General features: G+C 44.7%; 1 protein-coding gene across 1 annotated transcript in view; it reads right to left on the reverse strand.

The window, feature by feature from the left end:
* Positions 1 to 13,718: 13,718 nt before the first annotated feature.
* Positions 13,719 to 22,823, reverse strand: part of LOC144498467 (methyl-CpG-binding domain protein 2-like) — a 111,731-nt gene continuing 102,626 nt past the window's right edge. Inside the window, exon 7 of the mRNA XM_078219633.1 lies at positions 13,719 to 14,923. Coding sequence (XP_078075759.1) covers positions 14,920 to 14,923 — 4 coding nt within the window. The 3' untranslated portion in view covers positions 13,719 to 14,919. The remainder of the gene's footprint in view (positions 14,924 to 22,823) is intronic.

The raw sequence follows: 22,823 nt of genomic DNA on the forward strand, positions 1-22,823 counted from the left end.
TCCATGCCAGGCAACATCCTGGTAAACCTTCTCTGCACTCTCTTTAAAGCCTCCACGTCCTTCTGGTAGTGCGGCGACCAGAACTGGACGCAGTACTCCAAATGTGGCCTAACCAGCGTTATATACAGCTGCAACATCAGACTCCAGCTTTTATACTCTATACCCCATCCTATAAAGGCAAGCATACCACATGCCTTCTTCACCACCTTCTCCACCTGTGCTGCCACCTTCAAGGATTTGTGGACTTGCACACCTAGGTCCCTCTGTGTTTCTATACTCTTGATGGCTCTGCCATTTATTGTATAACTCCCCCCTACATTAGTTCTTCCAAAATGCATCACTTCGCATTTATCTGGATTAAATTCCATCTGCCATTTCTCCGCCCAATTTCCCAGCCTATCTATATCCTGCTGTATTGTCCGACAATGTTCATCGCTACCCGCAAGTCCAGCCATCTTCGTGTCATCCGCAAACTTGCTGATAACACCAGTTACACCTTCTTCCAAATCATTTATATATATCACAAATAGCAGAGGTCCCAGTACAGAGCCCTGTGGAACACCACTGGTCACAGACCTCCAGCCGGAAAAAGACCCTTCGACTGCTACCCTCTGTCTCCTGTGGCCAAGCCAGTTCTCTACCCATCTAGCCACCTCTCCTTGTATCCCATGAGCCTTAACCTTCTTAACCAACCTGCCATGAAGGACTTTGTCAAATGCCTTACTGAAATCCATATAGACGACTTCCACGGCCCTTCCTTCCTCAACCGTTTTTGTCACTTCCTCAAAAAACACCAAATTTGTAAGTCACGACCTCCCTCTTACAAAACCAGGCTGTCTGTCACTAATGAGATTGTTCCATTCTAAATGCGCATACATCCTGTCTCTAAGAATCCTCTCCAACAACTTCCCTTCCACGGACGTCAAGCTCACTGACCTATAATTATCCGGGTTATCCCTGCTACCCTTCTTAAATAACGGTACCACATTCGCTATCCTCCAATCCTTACCTGTGTCCAATGAAGAGACAAAGATTTCCGTCAGAGGCCCAGCAATTACATGTCTTGTCTCCCTGAGCAGTCTAGGATAAATGCCATCAGGCCCTGGGGATTTGTCAGTTTTAATGTTACCTAAAAAACCTAACACTTCCTCCCTCGTAATGGAGATTCTCTCTAACGGGTCAACACCTCCCTCCGAGACACTCCCAGTCAATAAGTCCCTCTCTTTTGTGAATATCGATGCAAAGTATTCATTTAGGATCTCCCCTATTCCCTTGGGTTCTAAGCATAATTCCCCTCCTTTGTCCCTGAGAGGTCCGACTTTTAAGAACATAAGAACATAAGAAATAGGAACAGGAGTAGGCCATCTAGCCCCTCGCGCCTGCCCCGCCATTCAATAAGATCATGGCTGATCTGAAGTGGATCAGTTCCACTTACCCGCCTGATCCCTATAACCCCTAATTCCCTTACCGATCAGGAATCCGTCTATCTGTGATTTAAACATATTCAACGAGGTAGCCTCCACCACTTCAGTGGGCAGAGAATTCCAGAGATTCACCACCCTCTGAGAGAAGAAGTTCCTCCTCAACTCTGTCCTAAACTGACCCCCCTTTATTTTGAGGCTGTGCCCTCTCGTTCTAGTTTCCTTTCTAAGTGGAAAGAATCTCTCCATCTCTACCCTATCCAGCCCCTTCATTATCTTATAGGTCTCTATAAGATCCCCCCTCAGCCTTCTAAATTCCAACGAATACAACCCAATCTGTTCAGTCTCTCCTCATAATCAACACCCCTCATCTCTGGTATCAACCTGGTGAACCTTCTCTGTACTCCCTCTAAGGCCAATATATCCTTCCGCAAATAAGGGGACCAATACTGCACACAGTATTCCAGCTGCGGCCTCACCAATGACCTGTACAGATGCAGCAAGACATTTCTGCTTTTATATTCTATCCCCCTTGCGATATAGGCCAACATCTCATTTGCCTTCTTGATCACCTGTTGCACCTGCAGACTGGGTTTTTGCGTCTCATGCACAAGGACCCCCAGGTCCCTCTGCACAGCAACATGTTGTAATTTCTTTCCAGTTAGATAATAATCCAATTTGCTATTATTTCTTCCAAAGTGAATAACCTCGCATTTGTTAACATTATACTCCATCTGCCTGTTCCTCGCCCACTCACTCAGCCTGTCCAATTTTTCCCTGACAACTCTTTTGTTCCTAACATATGAATAAAATGCGTTAGGATTCTCCTTAATCCTATCTGCCAAGAACATTTTGTGACCTCTTTTTGCCCTTCTAACTCCCCGTTTGAGTTCTTTCCTACTCTCTCTGTATTCCTCCAGAGCTCCATCTGTTTTCAGTTGCCTGGACTTAATGTATGCCTCTCTTTTCTTTTTGATCAGATCCTCAATTTCCCTGGTTATCCACGGCTCTCGAATCCTACCTTTCCTATCCTTCCTTTCTACAGGCACATGCCTGTCCTGCAGCCTTAGCAACTGTTCCTTCAAAGACTCCCACATGCCAGACGTGGACTTACCCCCGAACAGCCTCTCCCAATCAACGGCCACCAATTCCTGCCTAATCCGGCTATAGTTAGCCTTCCCCCAATTTAGCACCCTACCCTTAGGACAACACTCGTCCTTGTCCATTACTATCCTAAAGCTAACAGAGTTATGGTCACTATTTGCCACATGTTCCCCTACTGAAACTTTGACGACCTGACCGGGCTCATTTCCCAGAACTAGGTCCAGTATAGCCCCATCTCTAGTTGGGCTATCTACATACTGTTCCAAAGAACCTTCCAGTACACATTTTACAAATTCCTCCCTGTCCAGACCCCCAGCCCTAAGCACTTTCCAGTCTATACCAGGGAAATTGAAGTCTCCCACTACAACAACCCTATTTTTTCTGCACATATCCAGAATCTCCTGACATATCCGTTCCTCCACTTCCCGTGGGCTGTTGGGTGGCCTGTAGTATACCCCCAGCATAGTGATTGCGCCTTTCCTGTTTCTGAGCTCCACCCACAGCGACTCATTACATGACCCCTCTAAATTGTCCACCCTCTGCACCGCTGTAATATGCTCCCTAACTAATACCGCTACTCCCCCACCTTTTTTAGCCACTCCTCTGTCTCGCCTAAAACACTTATACCCCGGAATATTCAGCTGCCAGTCCTGTCCTTTTAACCATGTCTCTGTCACCGCAACCACATCCAAATTCCGCGTAAGCACTAAGGCCCTAAGTTCGGCTGTCTTACCCGTTATGCTCCTCGCATTGAAGCAGATGCACTCCAGACGTCCAGGCCCACTCAGGTCATCCTGCTCCAGAATGCCCTTCTTCTTAGCTAGCCTTGCCCTGGCCCCCAGCTCCACCCCAGCCTCAGTACTTACTGACCCACTGTTTTGATCCCCACCCCCCTGCCACACTACTTTAAACCCTACCGAAACACTCTAGCAAAACTCTTAGGAAGCTTAGGAAGAGAAGTCTTGAAATGTGGTTCTGCGTATCCATTTATGAGCCTCCAAATCATTCATCATGGCAGACAGGAAAGAATCATAGAATCCCTTCAAGGATGCCATTCGGCCCATCAATCCTGCACCCACAACAATCCCAACCAGGTCTCGCTGACACCAAGGGGTAATTTAGCATATCCAATCAACCTAATCTACACATCTTTGGAGTGTGGAAGAAAACCAGAGATAACCCACACAGACATGGGGAGAATGTGCAAATTCCACACAGACAATCACCCGAGGCTGGAATTGAACCTGGGTCCCTGGCGCTGTGAGGCAGCAGTGCTAACCACTGTGCCACAGTGCCACCCCAAGGCATGTATAGTTCCAGTCAGAAGTATATTTCCTGCTAAATTGTATAAAATAGCTGAGTTCATGGTCGAAGCACAAGCCAGAAACATTTTAACTAAAGAATGATTTATATAAGTTAGGGGCTTGTGCACCTTGCAGGACATGTTTCTGATTTCCAAACACCCCAGCACTGCACTTGTCACATACCAAACTTGCACAGCTCATTGTGACAGTAACAGTCAGCAATGCTCACTAGCTGTTTTTAACTGTGTATTCCATATAATTGCTTTCTCACAGTGGCACGTGCACAGTAACATAAAGAGGACAACTCGCACAGGACCTGTGTGAGGGACTTCCATGTCGTTGTACAGCTTACGGAGAACACAGACTGTCGGGAATGCACCCATCGTTAACTAAATGTGGAATTGGAAAGAACAGGCCACAGTCAAAGAGTTTGGATCTCTGCTGCCTGCTACTGAACATCCCACTGCCCCCTATCCAGGAGTCCTGCAATCTCACCTCCCCATTCAAGGCCCGCTAACACCTCCCCTTACTTAGACCTGCCACCTTATTTTTCCTACACCAATCCTCCTTTAACTAGCCTTCTGGGGGAAAACAAAGGTTTCCTGTATTCCAGGATATTCTCACATGACACATCCATTCGCAGGTTTCTCTCCACCACGTGCTCGCCCAAGGTCACCAAGGTGTTCCAATCCGAAGCAACACTTTGGTTTCATGTCCCTTGATGACTGTACATAAGAGCCCTTTGTACCTGCCACCATGCATCCTTTATTCATTTATGGGATATGGCTATTGCTGGCAGGTTCAGAACTTATTGCCCATATCGAATTACCCTTGAGCAGGTGGCAGTGAGTCTACTCCTGTTCATAGTGATCAGCCCAAGAATTAACTGGGGTGTCGCAATGTTAAAAACAGGCAGAGTGCTATTCCACTGTACCGCCCAACATTTCTTTGGACCCCAGGACATTTGACCTTTAAGGGATCTCGGTTCAATGTGTTCACAGTTTGAGGACAGCTTGTACTGTATTGTTGTTCGATACATTTCTATTGTTTGATTTTCAGTTTGGACATTCTGACAGACTTTAATTTACTATTTAGTCACTGTTTCAAAGCTTTGAGCAGCAGATGTTTAAAACAGTTAATGAGATTGCGACAGGATCAATAGTTTTATGATGACTAAAACAGCACAGTAAAACCCCCTGGTCCGCTCACTTTCAGTGTGAATGATTAGAATTTTAATAGCATCGTCTTCAAATAAAGGTTCTGCTTGCTGTAGGTGTGACATTGTCATTCTAATATTTAAGCTCCATTTAAAATCTGTTCAGCTCAATGGTAAGGTAACTTTTAAAATTGAAACGGTAATTGAGGATTAGTAGCAGATAAGTGAAAGAACTACAGAATCTAATGATAGCACTGTAAAGGAAGACATGTATTTAATAGAGGCAACCAAGTGGAGAACCGACAAAAGCCCACATTGTCTCCTTTCAGCAAGGTATGCAGTACTACCTGCCAATCAGGCAATCGAAGTGGCTGGCACAGGACCTCCTCTGAGTTCAACAACCCTAGGGGTGGAATTCCTACCCTGAGAGAGCTGCTGGCTAATCAGAGGTTGGCAGTGTGCAGTGCAGGCAACACCAATGAGAACAATGGCAGTGGCCAGCAATGCACCTACCACAGGCCCAGGATTAGCGAGAGACCCAAGGTCACAGCTGAGTGCGGGTGGGAATGAAAGACGCAGGGCAAAATAGATTGAGGGCAACTCGATGTGGCTTGAATCAACAATAGACTTTATTGCCAAATAAAGAATAATACATACCACAAAGTCAGACTCAAATACAACGCGACTGCCCTACTTGACTCCCTAGCTCCAACTGCGAGTCCGCCCTCGACTCGTGGTCCCTGCCCCCCTGCCGATTGAGTCAGCTTTCCGCTGGGATGATCCATAGGGTCCTCGCTGATCACGTGGCTCTCGGGAAACGCTACTACACAGGACACACGGATTTGGATGGAGGAAGAGTGGTTGACACCAATGGTGTGGGATGGCTCTAAGACTACCCTCCCACTTCTCGATGCTGTTTGCAATACCAGCAGAAGCAGAATGAGACCTTTAAGTGGGCACTGATTACTGGTGAGGGAGCTGTCCATGAACCTCCCCATCCAAGACTTTAATTGGGGCAGAGGCAGACAGGCGGCAGGCTCCTCACTTAGCATTCTCACATCCAAGTAAATGCACCCGGCCTCCAGGGGTCGGCATTAAATTCGGCCCCATTTTGGAGTTAGATTTCATTTTTTAAACCACTTCAACAGACCCACGGCTTGATTGTAACTCAGGACGGAAACATGGTATATGGGAGCTGAAATTAGTGACAAACCCCCTAAGATAAGCCTGGTTGTTTTTAATTTATTTTGTTAAGGTTAGTCTAGTGGCTAACCATTCAAATGATTAAACTGGCAGTCAACAAGGAGAGAGTTTGTTCAAAATGGCCATCAGCAGAATGCAAAGAAAATGGAGCAATTTGAATTATGCATTGAATTCAAACCTCACTCTCACCCACAATGTATTTTTATCTGCCTTACAACCAGTGTTCATTGTAAGTTGCACAGCTGCACAGTAACCCAGAAGGTAGGATTCATGCCACAAACAGGTTGTCCCCTTTGAGATACCATGTATAATTTTTTTCAAATTCTTGACGGCTTGGCCAGCATTTATTGCCCATCCCTAATTGCCCTCGAGAAGGTGGTTGTGGGCTGCCTTCTTGAACTGTAGGGGCGGCACAGTAGCACAGTGGTTAGCACTGCTGCCTCACAGCACCAAGGACCCGGGGTCAATTCCCAGCTCAAGTCACTTGTCTATGCATTCTCCCCATGTCTGCATGGGTTTACTCCGGGTGCTCTGGTTTCCTCCCATAGTCCGAAAGACATGCTGGTTAGGTGCATTGGCTATGCTAAATTCTCTCTGTGTACCCGAACAGGCGGTGGAGTGTGGTGGCTAGGGGATTTTCACAGTAACTTCATTGCAGTGTAAATGTAAGCCTACTTGTGACACAAATAAATAAACTTTTTAAACTATCCATGTGTAGATACACTGAGTGCAATAAAGGAGGGAGTTCCAGGATTTTGACTGACAACGAAGGAACAGGAATATTGTTCAAAATCAGGATGGTGTGCGGCTTGGAGGGGAACTTACTAGGTGGTGATATCCTCATGCATATATCCCCTTGCCCTTCCAGGTGGTAAAGGTTGCAGAGCCACACACTGCCTTGGTGATATTGATGGTGTCCACAGCTGTGCAGAAAAATTTAAAGATACAGCACATTCAAATGAACAAACATGAATGAGAAATGTTCAGAGGGATGTCGTTTATAGCCATGGTGTTTGTGTCTCCTCAACGCTGTTAGGGAGTACCAGGTTTTTGACCCAGCAACCGTGAAGAAAAGGTGATATATTTCCAAGTCAGAACAGTGTGTAACTAGGAGGGAAACTTGCCAGCAGTGGACTTCCCATACATAGAATCATAGAAACCCTACAGTACAGAAGGAGGCCATTCGGCCCATCGAGTCTGCACCGACCACAATCCCACCCAGGCCCTACCCCCACATATTTACCCGCTAATCCACACATCCCAGGATTCTAAGGGGCAATTTTTAACCTGGCCAATCAACCTAACCCGCACATCTTTGGACTGTGGGAGGAAACCGGAGCACCCGGAGTAAACCCATGCAGACACGAGGAGAATGTGCAAACTCCACACAGACAGTGACCCGAGCCGGGAATCGAACCCGGGACCCTGGAGCTGTGAAGCAGCAGTGCTAACCACTGTGCTACCGTGCCGCCCATACGTTGAATGCGCTTGTCCTTCTGGATAGTAGAGGTTGTTGGTTGGAAGAAGCATTGGTCAGTTGTTGCAGGGCATCTTGTAGATGATACACACTGCTGCCTGCTGAAGAAAAATGATTTATTTGATTTGATAGAATCCCGACAGTGAGAAGGAGGCCATTCGGCCCATCAAATCTGTACCGACCACAATCCCACCCCGGTCCTATGCCTGCAACCTCACATATTTACCCTGCTAATCCCCCTGACACTAAGGGTCAATTTAGCATGTCCAATCAACCTAATGCGCACATCTTTGTAGTTCGGGAGGAAACCAGCGCACCCTGAGGGAGGATGTGCAAACTCCAGACAGTGACCCGAGCCTGGAATGGAACCCGGGTCCCTGATCCTATGAGGCAGCAGTGCTAACCACTGAGCCACCATGCCGCCCTTTGATTTATTATTGTCACATGTATTAGTACACAGTGAAAATATTGTATCTTGTGCGCTATATAGACAAGGCATACCGCTCATAGAGAAGGAAAGGAGAGTGCAGAATGTAGTGTTAGATTTATTGAGTGTAAGATGTGTGATTGGAGTTTGGATGCTCAGTGCTCTGTGAAATGGTGATCTGGAGTTTCAAAATTCATGTTCCTTAACTTTGCTAGGGCACGGTGACACAGTGGTTAGCCTCACAGCTCCAAGGACTTGGATTCGATTCCTGGCTTGGGTCACTGTCTGTGTGGAGTTTGCACATTCGCCCCATAATTGCGTGGTTTCCTCCGGGTGCTCTGGTTTCCTCCCACAGTCCAAAGATGTGCGAGTTAGGTGCATTGACTCTTAGTGTCCCCGGATGAGTAGGTTAGAGAGATTAGCGGGGTAAATATGTGGGGTTATGGGGATAGGGCCTAGGTGGGATTGTTGTCGGTGCAGACTCCATGGGCCGAATAGTCTCCTTCTGCACTACAGGGTTCGCTAGGATGTGGAATCCTATATCTTGGTTTGGGGAACAGAGCAGCATGAACATCAGAAATAATGCCACAACAGTAAGGCAATGCCTGAAGGAATTATGGCTGCTGATGCATCCCAGACATCATAAATACAATAAATGGCCGGCTTAAAGAAAATAAAATACTTATGAAAATGTGATAAGGTACCAATCTAATATGTTTCAAGTACAATGAATTGCTGTGAATTGTGTTGACTGATCTACAGCTGACTAGGCAGCACTTTCCTCTAAGCAAGCACCTCTAAACAGTTACCAGATGATTGACCTATTAATCTACTTTTGCTAAAAGGAGAAATACTGACCAGCAAACCAAGCGGCTTCTGTGCTCTTGCTGAAATAATTTATTGGGAACTTTTTACACACAGATAGCTCAAGTCAACTTGTCATCTGAAAGAGATCTCTATCAAAGCAACACCACTTCAGAATTACACTAGATTTCCGGCCTTGTTTCGGAGTACCAACCTTGATGGGGCTTGAACACCCAGTTAACTGACCCAGAGGTGCAAATGCTCCCAATAAGATAAGCTGAGATAGTTCCTACCTCTGTCTTTGACAATGAACTTAAAGGGTAAATTCAGCTTCTAAATAACTTGCATCTAACATGTGGGGCAGAATTTTACGTGTCCCTGGCAGGTGCATGCCCGACCGAGAAGAGCTGTGAAATGGTGTGTGATGGCGAGGGTACACATCCAAACATCATCCCGCACTCACTTGACATTTTGGTCTATTAATGCCAACTATGGAGCCAATTGAAGGGATTACCTGCCCTGTTGCCTAGAATGTTACATTGTCCATACGATTTTTAGGTTGTCATATGGGCAATCCGTTTTTCAACTTTTCTCAATCATGGACAAGAAGTGGGGGGGGGGGGAGGACTCCTCAATCTGAAAGCCCCCTTCAAATTTAGGCTGCCCTCCCCTCCAGGACCTGGGAGGCCCAGCCCTCCTTCCCCGCCCGGCCTATGCCCTGACCCTGAAATCACCCCCTTCCAGAACCCCCCCATCCCCCCGGGCATTCCCACCAGCCATCCTGCCACCGGGACTTATGTTAGGAATGGTCCCGGGATTTCGTTCCAAGGCAGTGCCACGGTAGCACTGTGCCTGGAGGGTTGGAGAGCTGTCCAACGTGAGACTTGCAAGGATGGAAGTAAGACCCATCCACTGCCACTCAACACTCAATTAAGAGGGAAATGGCAGTGGGCTTCTGAGTTGATGGGAGTGTATTACGTGCTGACTCAGGATGACGAGTGTTGAGCGCTCATCGTCCTAAGAATTCTACCTATAGGATCCTTACAACTGCAGTATTTAGACTTTAGCACAAATAAATTGGTCGCATTTCATTTACGTAGGGCAACATCGTGGCACAGTGGTTAGCACTGCTGCCTCACTGCGCCAGGGACCCGGATTCGATTCCAGGCTCGGGTCACTGTCTGTGTGGAGTTTGCACATTCTCCTCGTGCCTGCATGGGTTTCCTCTGGGTGCTCCGGTTTTCTCCCACAGTCCAAAGATGTGCGGGTTGGGTTGATTGGCCATGCTAAATTGCCCCTTTATGTCCCAGGATGTGTAGGTTGGAGGGGTAAATGTGTGGGGTTGTGGGCATAGGGTCTGGGGTGGGATTGTGGTCGGTGCAGACTCGATGGGCCGCATGGCCTCCATCTGCACTGTAGGATTCTATGATTCTATGATAGAATACATTTACAGCTTCCTGTCTCTCAGTGCTATTGTTCTTCAAGTGTGATGAGAATGGACATGTGAGAAAGGCATCTAGGCAGACCCATCGTCAGCCAGCTGACCCTTGTTTGCAGATTCACTTTCCCTTTGTAGGAGAAAAGAGCCCACAACCCCACGAAAAGGGCAAAGGGTGGAGCTGTGTTGGACCCGATGACAGCCGCTGTGGTGAACTTTCTCAACCTGCCTGGAGAGCAGGTGGCAAGGCCAGGTGATGAAGGAGAGATCGGAGTGACGGGCACCAACAGTGAGGAGGCATGAACATGGCATTCACCTCTGGGCAGGGAGGAAGCACACAGCAGGCAATGATGGGAGGCATGAACAGGAAGACCTAAGATCTAGATGTTTGTTTTGTTCTATAGATAGATCAGCATTCTGGAACATAAGAACATAAGAAATAGGAGCAGGAGTAGGCCCTCTAGCCCCTCGAGCCTGCCCCGCCATTCAATAAGATCATGGCTGATCTGAAGTGAATCAATTCCACTTACCCACCTGCTCCCCATAACCCTTAATTCCCCTTCCGATCAGAAATCCATCTATCCGTAACTTAAACATATTCAACGAGGTAGCCTCCACCACTTCAGTGAGCAGAGAATTCCAGAGATTCACCACCCTCTGAGAGAAGAAGTTCCTCCTCAAAACTGTCCTAAACTGACCCCCCTTTATTTTGAGGCTGTGCCCTCTAGTTCTGGTTTCCTTTCTAAGTGGAAAGAATCTCTCCACCTCTACCCTATCCAGCCCCTTCATTATCTTATAGGTCTCTATAAGACCCCCCCTCAGTCTTCTAAACTCCAACGAGTACAAACCTAATCTGCTCAGTCTCTCCTCATAATCTACACCCCTCATCTCCGGTATCAACCTGGTGAACCTTCTCTGCACTCTGAAGAGTGCAGGCGACAATGATTCTGGAGATCCAGATTGCAGAGCTCCAGAATGGTCCAGAAATGAGAATCTCATTCGGAGTCGGCCCACTGGCCGTTGTGGTCTGGGCTGACCCGTGGCAGGTGTGGTACCATTCCCAAGCTTCAGTGCAAGGATTCATCAGTAGTCACGCCTTGAGCAGGTTTCCCCTGTCTCCAATGATCCAACCATCAAGATACACGAGGGGCTCAAACAACCATGGCAGGTGTGGTACCATTCCTTGGAAAGAGCCCAAGGCGTAAAAGATCAGCATTGCAGTGATTTTCAGCACCAATAGCACAAATTCCATTGGTCACCCATCATCCTGAAGCACTGCACACGATCGCTGATGGACTCCCGCAAATGGTACAGTCTTCTTCAGCACTGGCACTCAGACAACTGCAGATAATTCACGCGGTTTCTGAACCCTGGCACACAGCCTGAGCCATCTTCAGCCTGTTGTTTGCTGCTGTTTCCCACACATCCTGGAGTGGCCTGTCCTGCCACAGACTGCATCTCTTGTTGCTCCTGATAATGGTGGCCCTGCAGCTTCGTGCACCCTTCCCTCTCCTCCACCAGGCAAAAGCGGACCTTTGGATGTTAGCCTCCTCTCTCCTTTTGACAAAAGTTCGTCCTCCTACAAAAGGTGGCTGCAGAATGGCTGACCTTCCTCTCAGAGTCTGAGACCTCACCCGGAAACCTGGTCACTGTCAGGGATCTAGCATCCTTAGGGTCAGGTTATCCCTCTTTGCTGCATGTTAAATTCTGCCAGCAGCAGTGAATTACATTCAAAGTTTTTTTTTATTCATTCGTGGGACATGGGCATTGCTGGCTGGCCAGCATTTATTGGCTTTCCCTGGTTGCCCCTTGAACTGAGTGGCTTGCTAGGCCATTTCAGAGGGCAGTTGAGAGTCAACCACATTGGAGTCACTCTGGAGTCACATGTAGGCCAGACTTCCTTCCCTTAAGGACATTAGTTCTTAGGGCGGCACAATGGCACAGTGGTTAACACTGCTGCCTCACAGTGCCAGGGACCCAGGTTCAATTCCCGGCTTGGGTCACTGTGTGTGTGAAGTTTGTACATTCTCCCCATGTCTGTGTGGGTTTCCTCCCACAGTCTGAAAGACATACTGGTTCGGTGCATTGACCTGAACGGGTGCCAGAGTGTGGTGACTCGGGGATTCTCACAGTAACTTCATTGCAGTGTTAATGCAAGCCTTACTTGGTGACGAATAAATAAACATTTTAATTTTTAGTGAACCAGATGGGTTTTTTCCAACAACCAACAATGGCTTCATGATCATCAGTAGATTTTTAAATCCAGATTTTTTTTTATTGAATTCAAATTCCACCATCTGCCATGGCAGGATTCGAACCCAGGTCCCCAGAACATTAGCTCAGATTCTGGATTAATAATCTAACGATTATACCACTAGGCCAGAGTTATGTTAATTTGACTTAACTGTTTTTCTTTAAAAAAAACAACTGCAATTACCTTCCCACCACTTGCATGAGCATTTCCACTTTGCTGCATCACAACGTCTGCACAATTCTTCCCAGAGACACGCAGCCTCCAATGCAATCCTCCAGCCCTCCTCTCAGTTTACTCTCCAGGGGTTGCGTTAACTACCATCCACGAACGCTGTTTCTCCACATATATTGCCAGACTTGCTTAGAATTTTTGTTATCGTTGAATATATTTAAAGCTGGGACAGACTGATTTTTTTGTCCCTCACGTAATCAGGGGATACGGGGAATGGGCAGAGAAGTGGGGTTGAAGCCCAAATCAGCCATGATCAAATTGAATGGCGGAGCAGGCTCAACGGACCACATTGTCCACTCCACCTCCTATTTCTTATGTTCTTGTGTCATCTTCTGTTTTATGTAGATCGCCAGCAACCGCAGTCTTTTGCTTTTGTACTTAAATGACAATGTTGAGTAAAATTTACCTTTTAATTTGAGAAAGCTGCATGAAGCATTGAGATGGTGCACGTCTCCAAGATTAAAATTAGTTGGCCCGCAAGAGGTAAATCAAGTAATAGTTCGGTGATTTCAAGTTTAAATTTTAAAAGAGGGAAAGACTTTAAGAAACAAAGATGGGGGAAACAACTCGTTCCGTACAGAACATAGCAACAATGAGCTTTTGTTTGAAATGCAGTCGACATAAATAAAAGAACATGTTTTCAGGTGGGTCAGTGCAAGAGGCCAAGTTCAGAGGTGCACTTACCATAACACAATTTACAAAAGAGAAACACAAGAGGCTGTGATGAAGACAGCCTTGTTGAAGGCTACTGCTGAGCAATACTCCTCCTCAGAGAAACATTTGTCCACAAACTATTCAGAAGTGGCATAAAAATTTAACGATAAAGAAATACTTACGTGGACGTAAGTTCATCATTCTTTGCCATTTTCCATCAATAGTAAACTAAGCAAGTAAATTCTCAAGTGTAAACCACATTTCTTTATTTTGTAGTCATAGATTGTACAGGTGCTTTCAGTAAATAATTATAAAAATCTATTTAAATATATATCCTTTAGCTTTACTCTCCATAATAAAGCCATAGATTATTGAGTTCTAGGCCACATGATAAACAGGCAAATTATTTATGTACAGCACAAAAATATTTTTTTTTCAATCTAGAAAATATTACATTGCACAGAGTGTGATTAATTTTACAAAAGGTATTAATGACTGAAGAAAAAGTCATTTTAAAATATATTTAATATATTTTTCAATACTTAAACAAAATCTGGTGCCCTAAAGTGTTGTTGAACTGAATTCAGCCTTACAAAATTGCAACTTTTTCCATCCTTGAGGGTTCCCTTGCCAGTGGTCAGCAAGCTAGTTCGTGGAGTTGTGCTACAGTTCACTTATAACAACTGATGTGTTCTTCTCACACTGACCAACTCGTGGCTAATTTTCTTGATGGGAGAAGGAAGAGAGGAAAGGCGGGAGGTCCAGGGGAAGGAGGAAAAGCAGAAGACATGCGAAGGGAAAGAGGGAAAAAGAAAGCAAGAGGAGGGAGGTGAAGAAGGAGAAGCATCGGGGGGAGGAAAGCAGGAGGGATATAGGAAGGGACACAGCAGGTGAAGGAGGGAAACAGGGTGAAGGGGGAGGAAGAGAGGGAGGGAGCAGAAAGAGAATGCAATTCAGAAAAAGGCTGCGAGTATGCAATGGAGCAGCATTATTTTATTTAAAAAATTAACTTTTCCCAGAGTCAAACAATATTCAATAACAAAAATAAGATTTCCTATATAGAATATATCTGCTTTGGTTAGACAACCCTAACATTTTCTGGAAAACTTTACAACTCTGCAGACCAATCACAATCCTTTCCAGAATGCATTTCAAAGTGAGAATATTTTGTCCTCTCGGTGATGGGAGAAATAGTGCAGATTATGGTACGGGCTGGATTTGTCCACAACACGTTTCAGTGAAATCAGCAATTAAGTGGTTACATGAATCTTACTGCCCTTTTCCCCCCTCCATTTAAAAATCCCATAAAGGATCACATAATACACTGACCCTTTTTTCAGTAAAGTTATCAAAGTCTTTACCCGAGTTGGACCAGTTCTTTTTGATTCCATGTGATTGGGTGTTATCTTCAATTTTAAAGGTTTGGGATTGTCAAGTCCAAAATAATTACCTGCAAAGGTGCAAAGAGAAATTAGCAATTTCTTTTTAACAATCGCCGGTAGTTACAAAACAAAAGTGACAAAACATTTTTTTTTTTAAACAAAGCCAACAATTGCCTTTCCACTGGCAAACATCTTGAACAAACATCTTGTTTCTTCATTTGTCCTTTTCTTTATTCATTCTTGGGACATGGACATCGCTGGCTAGCCAGCATTTATTGTCCATCCCTAGTTGCCCTTGGCTAGGCCATTTCAGAGGGCAGTTGAGAGTCAACCACATTGCTGTGGGTCTGGAGTCACATAAGAACATAAGAAATAGGAGCAGGAGTAGGCCATCTAGCCCCTCGAGCCTGCCCCGCCATTCAATAAGATCATGGCTGATCTGACGTGGATCAGTACCACTTACCCGCCTGATCCCCATAACCCTTAATTCCCTTACCGATCAGGAATCCATCCATCCGCGCTTTAAACATATTCAGCGAGGTAGCCTCCACCACCTCAGTGGGCAGAGAATTCCAGAGATTCACCACCCTCTGGGAGAAGAAGTTCCTCCTCAACTCTGTCTTAAACCGACCCCCCTTTATTTTGAGGCTGTGTCCTCTAGTTTTAACTTCCTTACTAAGTGGAAAGAATCTCTCCGCCTCCACCCTATCCAGCCCCCGCATTATCTTATAAGTCTCCATAAGATCCCCCCTCATCCTTCTAAACTCCAACGAGTACAAACCCAATCTCCTCAGCCTCTCCTCATAATCCAAACATGTAGGCCAGACCAGGCAAGGATGGCCGATTTCCTTCCCTAAAAGGTGTTAGTTTTTGGAATTCTCTTCCACCGAGAAGAGCGGAGACTGGATCATTGAATATATTCCAGGCTGAATTAGACAGAATTTTGATGTACAAGGCAGTTGAGGTGGATGATGGTGTGGCCAGAGGCTGGGAGGGAAGAGAGATAGGGACAGGAGAGTGGAGTTAAGGCCACAATCAAATCAGCCATGATCATACGGAAAGGCAGAACAAGCTCCAAGAGCTGAATGGCCTATTCCTGCCTCTCTTTCTCATGATCTTTGTATCAGTGATTCACAAGCTAGGAGATTTATTTTGGATAAAGCAAATTACTGCGGATGCTGGAATCTGAAACCAAAAGAGAAAATGCTGGAAAATCTCAACAGGTCTGGCAGCATCTGTAAGGATAGAAAAGAGTCCAGTTTGCTGGTTAAATGGGCATGGAAATGGCCATAGTTTGGCATGGAGGGTATGAGGGCTCATAGCAGTGGGTGGAGGGGCATCAGTTGGCATGAATTGGGCATGGAGGGTGTGTGGGGGTTTGAGGGGGTGGGAGGAGTGAAGTTCAGAGAGCCTAATATTAAATAAAACAACTGAGACAAGGTCCCAGACCACTGAGGCGGACCTTTTAACCACCTTGGCATTCAGCAGCCGACAAACTGTTTCTGGGGTGGGGGCAGGGGGAGGGTGGGTGGCTGCGGGGGTGGGGGTGCGCGCATGCCCGACTCCAGCATGACCAACCCCCCCTCCCCCCCCATGCCCATGCAACAAAAAGATTTCACCTTAGCAGGCACTTTCCCCTGAGGCAGATGGGCCGAGCTGGGAACATTCCTGACTCCTACCATATGTCTCTAAGATGGAGATCCAACCTGTTAAAGCTGCCTTTCCTCTCCACAGATGACACCTGATCTACCACGTAGTCTTGGCATTTTCTGTTTCAATTCATACTTCAAGCACCGACTAATAAAAGCAAATTACTGTGGATGCTGGAATCTGAAACCAAAAGAAAAAATGCTGGAAAATCTCAGCAGGTCTGGCAGCATCTGTAAGGAGAGTAAAGAGCTGACGTTTCAAGTCCAGAAGCCATCTGGACTCGAAACGTCAGCTCTTTACTCTCCTTATAGATGCTGCCAGACCTGCTGAGATTTTCCAGCATTTTCTCTTTTGATTTATTTTTGGAACTTCACTTAGCATCTTGATTCACCCAGTTAACTCTACTGATTGGCTGGACAAACAAAATTAAACATTAATGATTCAGCATTTGAATACAATGCAGTTACTCCAGCCAGAACTTGTTTTGATGCACCGTTATCTGGTGTAACAGCATCTTAATAGGTATCTTGTTTAATCAGCTGACAGAATTGAAGTTAGTCTGTTATTTAATACCTTCAAATGACACAATTTCTTTCCCATTTACTGAAGCCAGTGCCCTTGTCAAATGCAAAGCAGTAACAAATTCTAAGTAACAGATATCTATTTTTATTGCAAACAATCCCATCCAAAAGATTAGCCTGTTATTCTCTACCGAGTCTACTCTCTCTGTACATCTCAGGCAAAATCCATTCCTAGTGTTTGGTTGCAGCATCCTCTAAATGGCTTGATTTTGGCTCCTTGCAAAGTTTCCCCCAAAATTTCCAGGTTGTAGACTCCCTACTGACACTCAGATGATTGGAGGGAGAAAATGGAAATCTGAAGGTTGCCTTTATAAACACACAGGACGATCAATCTTAGCATTACAAATCAGTGAAAACAAAGAACCAATCCACCTTGTCAAGGGCATTTAGGGATAGGAAATAAATGCCAAAGTCATCAGTAACACCCATATATTAGGAATGAATAAAACATAACTCATATTGAACACTTCTCTTTTGTAATGACCTTCCAAAACTTCACTGTTAATTGGTGCGATTCCCACCGCTGCTGTATATATTTTTTAAAATCAAGATTGTGATGTTAAACAGACAAGAGCATATCTGAACACTGCAGTCTTAAGTCAGACATTTCGCAGATAGGGCGACAAAACTAGATAATTACAGCATCAAAGTAGCAGTTGATTGCAAAGAGACAGACTACCCATTAGTTCAGCACACATTTATAGGAAGCTCATCATTCAGAGATGGTTCCCAGAATGAGAGCATATTTGAACTATTTCTTGGTTCTGATTCTGAACCCAATCAAAATATACTACAAACTTCAGAAGCTGCAATTCTGAGAGGCTGACATGCACCTGACATTGAGGGAATGCTACTTTTTTTAAAAAGAGCACCAAGTCAATAGATGCATTAGTCATAATATTCCAAAGTTCTCTAGATTCAAGAATTGTGTCCATAGAATCCTTGCAGTTCAGAGGAAGGCTGTTCAGGCCATTGCGTCTGCACTGACTTTCCAAAAGAGCATCTTACCCAAGCCCACCTCTCTGCCCCATTCTCATAATCCCCATGCATTTACCTTACCCATGGCCAATCCACCTAACCTACACACCTTTGGACACTAAGGGGCAATTTAGCGTGGCCAATGTACCTAATCTGAACATTTCTGGACTGTGGGAAGAAATCGGAGCACCCAGAGGAAACACATGCAGACACGGGGAGGATGTGCAAAACTCCACACAGTCACCCAAGGCCAGAATCAAACCCGGGTCCCTGGTGCTGAGGCAGCAGTGCTAACCACCGTGCTAACTATGTCACTGTCCCTCCCCACAGATTCAAAAATTAGAGATGTTTACATTATTTTGGAAGGGAAGGAGAGGGGTTCCTGGAATCTATCAGACACAGTGTTACTGAGCAATTAGACAAATTATCAGTTTCAAGAGAGTTACCATTGACTTGTACATAGTAGATTATGTCTTCCTCAATGTTAAAACCATTCTCTCAAAAGATTGTGGATGTGTTGTCAATTGTAATTTTCTAAAGTGTAAACAATATACTTTTGTGAGGCAGGGGTATGAAAAGATATGGGACTGAAGCAGGTAAATGGAGTTTTGGTACAGAAAGGCCATTATCTGGTTGAATGACAGAACAAGTTCAAAGAGCTCTTGTCCCCAAATGTTTCATTATTCTTCAGTTAAAGGCAGAGGACCTGGGAAGAGAAAAGATAGGTGAATGCACTGCGAAAATGCCATCAGTAACCATACCATTAGTTTGTACACAAGATTAAAAGAAAAGATGAAAAGTGTCAACTAGGAAGTTGAAAACCTCAACTTAACAAAGTCATGAAACACTTCAGAAAATGGATGGGAGTGGGAGTTCTTTTCATTTGATCACAAATACGGGAAATGCATGGGTATTAAATTGCTCATTAGAGCGTTGCTGAAGATTTGAAAGTAGCTATCCCTTAATAAAGAGCAAATCTGGAGACTTACACTTTCCAGTGCATGTTTTGAAGTTCTTTTTATAAAAAAAAGTTAGAGGCAACATTTCTTAGATTGTCCTGTTAACAAAAAACATGATTTTAAGAAAGACTTCAAGTTGGCTTGGAAATGTCAGGTCCCCCAGGCTCAATCATTAAAGGTTAGCTATAGCAGATTTTCCATTATGTGTTGCAACTGGGTAAATTGCATTCATGCACCACAATCCTTTAGTTTCATTGCAACAAAACTCTGATTTATGACCATAATGGTGCCTTCCTTCAACCAGCAAGACCATTTTTCTTCAGCCTTGTGTGCTGAATGTGCGTGTGTGCTTGCGGGGGCGGGGGGGAGCTGGTTTGTTCACCTTGAAGAAGTTGAGAGGAAATTTGTTAAAGGCGTTCAAAATCATGGTGTGAATAGATAGGAACTGTCCTATTGGCAGAAGAGCCAAGAACTAGAGGGGATGAATGGCAAAAGAACCAGCAGTGGCAGGAGGAAAAGCTTTTTTAAAAAAAAACAGTCGTTAAGATCTGAAATTCGTTAAGGTCTTAAAGAGTACGGTAGAAGCAGATTCAATTGTGACTTTCAAAAGAGAATTAGATCCTAACGACTCTTGTGGTCATGCAATAGGAATGAACTTGCTCTGGATGAACCCCCAGCAGGACACTAAGACTTCCCATAATCTGTGCAGATTCCTTAAAAAAACTATTCACAAAAAAAACCAACGAAAAGCCAGATGATAGAAATAAGACACCATTCCCAGCACTTATCCTCAATCAGGTCAAATATTTAAATTTCTTTTGTACTTGCCATGCTCACGTTTTACACATAACCCATTGGGAATCAGGATACTTTGCGCTAATTTAGACAAGACTACTTAATTTGCTGCTAACGAAAGATGCTTCTTGCATTTCAGATTTTCCAGTGTGCCACCTAGGTGGTCTTTTACTCCTGTCGAGCAGTAATTTCCACACGATGGATCCCCATGATGGATAAACGTACTTTATGTCTTCCACTTCCAGCAGCTCCTTAACTGTTCAGTTGTATATTGGCAGAAAGATTACAGTTAACTGATGAGGGTTTATTACAGCCCCGGTGGCAAGACCATTTTTACACTTGGTGCTCAGCCATAAAGCAGGTGAGAAACAATCTCAGTGATGCAGTACTTGAACAATATACAGTGATTCAGAATTAATAGTTACTGACGACATGTTTTTGCAATGCAACAAAGGTATCGTAAACATTGACATATACAACAACCACTATTAACTCGGAATTGTGTTAGTCAGGGTTACATTCATTTTTTTTTAAATCGGTAGTTTTGCTTAGTCCTGTGGCCAAAGTAATCGATTTGCTTCTGGCTGTAACAGTTACATGCTTTAACCCAATTTACAGCAGCCAAACCTGTCTGGGAAAAAAATCTCATCGGCTGCATTTTTCCGCCCCACTTGCAAGCAAGGTCGGAGAAATTTGGTGCTCGGCCAAATCTCCGTTCATTGCAGCAGGGCCAGAGAATCCCATTGGCGTGAACGGCCAGAGAATTCCGGCCATCGTGTGACAATAACACCAGTCCTTTAGTTAATAAATATAGAACTGTTTCTTTTCAAAACTTATGATATTAATTGTAACTCTAAGCACATCAATGATGTTAGAACTGGGTAACATGAAAATCGTTTTGTTTTACTTGTAAGGAGTATCTTCAAATTTCACTCGGGGAATAAAGACAAGTCATTTGTTATATCCTATCATGCATGAAAAACTGGATTAAAAACTTACGTGAAGAAAGTCATAGGTGCAACGACAGATTGCTTGGTAGTGAGATTCACAATCTGGTAATCCCTGTTGTGTGGAGAAGTAGCTCAAGTGCACTATGGCTTGCCGTAGCCATGTGACTTCTGATGTTTTCTTTTGTATATTAAGATTTCAAGGCAGTAGCCATTATAGCTACCACATGGAACATGTTGTCAAGAGTGTGCAGCTGAAAGTGAGTGGATTTTCATGGCTGTAACAGAGCCAGCAGATGAAAAAACAGTAGAGAATAATTAAAATTCAGTCTGCAACCTGGTAATAGATAGGACAGTGACTGCTGGGGAGACAGTATGGCTTTGAACATTCCAGTAGCTGCCCTTATAGAGATGAAGGGAGATTTAAGAATCAATTGGAAATTCTTTCAAGTCTTAATGGCATAATTATGAAATTGCCACAGGGTGGAATTTTCCCATCCTACCCACCACAGGAATCGTAGCGAGCAGGACACAGACCACGCAAACATCCTTTGACCTCAGATGGGACTTCTCTGGCATTGGGCCGAACACGGCTGGAAAATCCCATCCACAGAGTAAAACAAGAAACTTTAACAAATAAGGGCGGCATCCCTGCTGTCAGTGCTTGGAAAGGGTGCTTCAAGCTGCACTAAAAAACAACCTAGACCTTACAGAAATGAGACTTATGAAATTTGGGAGACATTGAAGACCCACTTTGAATCTTCTAGTAATATTATTTATGAACGTTGTGTGTGTGAACATTGAGCTTAGGAAGAGGGTGAGAATATTGATCAATGTGACTACACAGAAACATCTAGCTTTTTAAAAAATTCATTCCATGGGACGTCGTTGGTTGGGTCAGCATCTATTGCTTGTCCCTAACTGCCCTCCATTTCAAAAGACAGTTGAGAGTCAACCACTTTGCTCTGGAGTCACATGTAGGCCAGACCAAGTAAGGCGGCAGATTTCCTTCCCTGAAGGACATTAGTGAACCAGATGGGTTTTTACAACAATTGACAATGGTCATCATTAGACTTTTAATTCCAGATTTTTAATTCCAGATTTCTATTGAATTCAAATTTCACCATCTGCGTAGGCAGGATTTGAACCCGGGTCCCCAGATCTCACTCTGGGTCTCTGGATTACTAGTCCAGTGACAATGCCACTGCCTCCCCAAAGCTGAACCTTGAAAGTATGAGAAACTGAAGGATGATCTGGTCAGAGATAATGATTGTCTTATGAATAAAAGATTTCACTACCGCATACCAACGACTGAAGGAATTTTGCCTTGACAAGTTTTGGCAAAAGGTATTTACTGCACGTAATGTGAAAGATGGACACTGACAAGTGAAGTTGGATGAATGGAGCAGTTTTCCGTCTACATTCTAGATGGCATTTCAGAGTTACAGACAGTTGAACATGCCATTCGTACTGCTTTGGAAGAGAATCATCACAGCGTGAGATAGTTAATCATTCTCGAAGTGGAAGCAATCGTGGGTGATCTGCTTATCTATTGGCATGAGATATGGTGGAAGAACCCACCGCAAACCATGATCAGAATCTAGTGAGACTGCTAGAGAGCTCGCCAGATGAATCTGTAGCTGAACAAGAAAAAACCGCTCCAGATAAGATAAGGAAGATAACGGAAGTCAAGTAGGTGAGTCATGTACTAACAAGCAAAGGACTTCATGCTAATACTGATAAGCTGCGAGCTATGGCAGAGATGCAACAACATGCAGGAAGCCTTCATGTAACGTTTCCCTGTTTAGCATTGTTTCACTTTAACATTGATTTACCAATGGGGCCTGAAAACTTAGTGAGTGTCGGCAGATTCGTTTTAACGTTGTTTCGTGTGAGACCCGATAGGTGCCATTCTGGAGTGGCTTCTCCTCCTTCCTGACCTCTTGAGTTGGAGCCTCCCCCTCCCTACTCTCTGGGTTGTGGCCTCCCTCCACTTCTGCCTTGCTGCTTGAGAGTGGGAGGTCTGGCCAGATGGTGGGCTCGGGAGCAGATAAGGCC

This window comes from Mustelus asterias, chromosome 1, assembly GCF_964213995.1.
Source record: "Mustelus asterias chromosome 1, sMusAst1.hap1.1, whole genome shotgun sequence".
Classification (NCBI taxonomy): domain Eukaryota; kingdom Metazoa; phylum Chordata; class Chondrichthyes; order Carcharhiniformes; family Triakidae; genus Mustelus; species Mustelus asterias.